We start from the raw sequence: 3,607 nt of genomic DNA, 5'->3' as shown, positions 1-3,607 counted from the left end.
TTACATCTGCAGGACGATCCGGACGTGCAGCGTTATCGCCTCTGTCACAAGCATCACAATCAGCCGTGGCAACGAACGCACATCGACGGTCCGCCGCCGTGCATCAAAGACTGCGGCATGTGCCGGGAGAACGAAATGGCGTGACTATGAGCGCGTCGACGATCGAGGCGTATGAGATACGCGAGGACGCCGCGACGGCAGTCGTCGGCGGTAGCGGTTTGCTCAATAGAACTATAAACGCTCTTCCGTTCGAACTACATATACCGGGATATCAGTTCTGCGGTCCCGGTACTCGTCTCGCGAAGCGGCTCGCGCGAGGCGATCGAGGCGTCAATCCGCTGGACGCGGCTTGCCGCGAGCACGACGTCGCCTATTCGCGGAGCGACGATCTCGCCGATCGGCACGTCGCGGATCGGACGCTCGGAGCGAGAGCGTTCGAGCGTATCCGGGCCGGGGATTCGACCCTCGGCGAGAGAGTGGCGGCGTCGGCCGTATGGGCGGCTATGAAGGCGAAGACGAAACTAGGAATGGGTATGGCTGGAGCGCGAAGAGGCGCGAGAAAGAGCGGCGGCGGCAGCAAGAGAAGAACGACTCGAGAGGAGGAGACGAGACGACGACGAGAGGACGGGTTCTTCCCGCGGCGAAACGCGGCGGCTTCCTGCCGCTGTTGCCGGCGCTCGGAGCTTTAGGATCGCTGATCGGCGGAGCGGCCGGCGTGGCGAAGATGGTGAACGACGGTAAGGCCGCGCGTCGACAATTGGAGGAGCTGCAGCGACACAATCGAGCGATGGAGGGCCGCGGTTTGTATCTCGCGCCTTACAAGCGCGGCGGAAGCATCGCGAGACGAGGCGGACGAACGGTTAGAGGAAGAAGAAAAAAAAAAGTCGCGCCTTCGCGCGCGTTAGACGACGTCGTAGCTCCGATCGGCGTCACGACGAACGAACAGTTGAACAGCGCGGCCAGGCGCGCTCGCGTGCGTCACTTCAGAGGTGTGTTCATGCGCGACGCGTTGCCGGCGCGAGTTCGTCGCGACGAGAGTGGTATCGTGAACCTGGACGACGCCTCGGGGCCGGGCACGCATTGGGTGGCGTACGCTAAAAGGGGAAAAGACGCTATCTACTTCGACGCTTTCGGCAATCTTCGGCCGCCTCGAGAACTCGCGCGTTATCTCGGACGCTACACGCGCGTCGCGTACAATCGCGACTCCCAGCAGACGTACGATCAGAGGCGTCTGCGGACAATTGTGCCTGCGCTTCCTTCGACGAGTCGATTGGGGAGGAAGAAGGAGGAAGCCCTTCAGTCTCTAACGGCGATAGCGCGCGTCGTCATGTCGCTGATTCTCACGCTGACCGGAAGAAGCAACGTTCTCACGCCGAGTTACTTTCCACCTCTCGATCTGAGCGACGATGAATACGAGCTCGGCCTGACCAATTTCGAGACCTACAACACGATTCCGAATGTAAATTCCTCGAACAATAAATTTTACTTCGACGACAACGACGAGACGATCGCGATCCCGATCGGATCCTACGAGCTGCGCGATATAAGCGCGTACCTGAGAGCCGCGATTCTTCGAAGACGGCGACGACCGCCAAACGCGAGTACCGGAGGGAGAGACGGCGGCGACGGCGACGACGACGAGGAATATCTGTACGACGTCGAGGACGCGGAGGACGAGAGCGGCGATCGCGTTCTCGCGCTACGCGGTAACGACAATACCATGAGAAGCGAAATCAAATGCGCGTATCGAATTAATTTCACCAAACCGAACAATATCGGATCGTTGTTAGGTTTCTCCCAGTCTCGAGTATTGCGGCCGAACAAATGGTACGCGTCCGACGAGCCCGTGAGCATTATCGCGGTTAACACGATTCGCGTGGAGTGCAACCTGACGACGGACGCGTACGTGAACGGGAGATCCGCCCACGCGATACACGAATTCGCGCCGAACGTCCCGCCGGGATACAAAGTGTCGGAGATCCCGAGGCAGATCATTTATCTGCCGGTCATCGCGCGACTCGTGACCGACGTATCGCTGCACGTCGTCGATCAGGACGGTCGATTGATCGATTTCCGCAGCGAGATCTCGATTCGACTGCACGTGCGGCGCAGACGATAGAGAGCGCGCGGCGAGACGGGGGAGGGAACGGGGCGATGCTCGTTGTGCGCGAATCTAGCGTCGCGACGTCGCATCGCGGCGGCGACCGCGATCGCGTCGCGGGAACTCGAGTCGCGCGCTCGAGAGAGAGGAGCGTCGGGAGATTGTCCGCAGCCAACGTCGCTTTTCTGCGATCCATGGGTTTCGTCGTACCGAGAGCCGCGCGATAGTTCGACGACGACATGAGGGACATTCTGAGCATCGGCGGGGAACCCGTCTTCGACAATCGCATCGTGAAGATCGAGAGTCACACGTACAATCTGTACGCCAATACCACTTTCGGATACAGCGACGAGATACGAATACCTATACAACAGCAGGACCTATACACGCTGCCGTGCGAGAATTTTCTCTACGTCAAAGGTAGACTGCACGCGAAGAATAATCCGCCGCCCGCGTCGAGCGGCGAATCGGGTAAGCCTGCCTCGGCCTCTAAGGAGCCGTCCGTGCCCTCGACGCCGGCGTGGCTCGTGAACAATTGCGTCGCCTTTATGTTCGAGGAGATACGTTACGAGCTCGATGGCGTGGAAATCGATCGTAATCGCAACGTCGGAATAACCAGCACGATCAAGAACTACGTCTCGCTGACGGCCGAACGAGGCAAGATCTTGAAGAACGCCGGATGGGATCTCGCGACTGGACCGAGCGGCGTCGCGTCGACGGGCGACTTCAACTTCTGCGTTCCTCTCGATACGCTGCTAGGTTTCTCCGAGGATTACAGGCGCGTCGTTATCAACGCGCGTCACGAGCTGATTCTGATAAGAGCGCGAAACGACAACAATTGTCTGATATCGCGCGAGGAATTCGAGCTCGCGAAGATACAGTGGCGCGTGCCGCACGTGGTGCTGAATGACGTCAACAAATTATCGCTGTTGCGCACGTTGGACAGCGGCAGATATCTGAGCGCACCCTTTCGCTCGTGGGATCTCTACGAGTTTCCGCTCCTGCAGAGCACGACCAAACACTCGTGGGCCGTAAAAGCGGCCACGCAGCTCGAGAAACCGCGTTACGTCATCTTCCGCGTTGCACACCAGAAAGAAGAACGTCCTGTCGCAGGACGCTTCCAGATTCGACGCGTGCAATCTGACCAACGTAAAGTTGTATCTCAATTCCGACTTCTATCCGTACAACGATATGAATTTGGACTTCGATAAGAACAAGATGATCGCCGTACTGTACGACGCCTACGCGAGATTTCGACGAACGTATTACGGATCCGCGAGCGACGAGACGCTCCTGACTATGAACAAATTTCTATACTGCGGCCCGCTCACGGTGATAGATTGTTCCCGCCAAAACGAAGCGATTAAGAGCGCCACTGTGGACGTTCGTCTAGAATTCGACTGCAAGGACAACGTTCCTTCTAACACCACGGCGTACTGTCTAATCATTCACGATCGCGTGGTGGAGTACAATCCGTTGACGAACGTCGTGCGTAAGATCCTGTAA

The 3,607-nt window shown here is 58.2% G+C and overlaps 1 protein-coding gene across 1 annotated transcript; it reads left to right on the top strand.

Moving 5' to 3' along the window:
- Positions 1-2,340: 2,340 nt before the first annotated feature.
- On the top strand, positions 2,341-3,607 carry LOC112637927. Its single transcript, XM_025408694.1, has 2 exons — positions 2,341-3,132; positions 3,215-3,607. The coding sequence occupies exons 1-2, from the start codon at positions 2,341-2,343 to the stop codon at positions 3,605-3,607; spliced, it is 1,185 nt and encodes a 394-aa protein (XP_025264479.1).

This window comes from Camponotus floridanus, unplaced genomic scaffold (genome assembly GCF_003227725.1).
Source record: "Camponotus floridanus strain SB8 unplaced genomic scaffold, Cflo_v7.5 scaffold220, whole genome shotgun sequence".
Classification (NCBI taxonomy): Eukaryota; Metazoa; Arthropoda; class Insecta; order Hymenoptera; family Formicidae; genus Camponotus; species Camponotus floridanus.
This window is presented reverse-complemented; position numbering and strand designations above follow the sequence as displayed.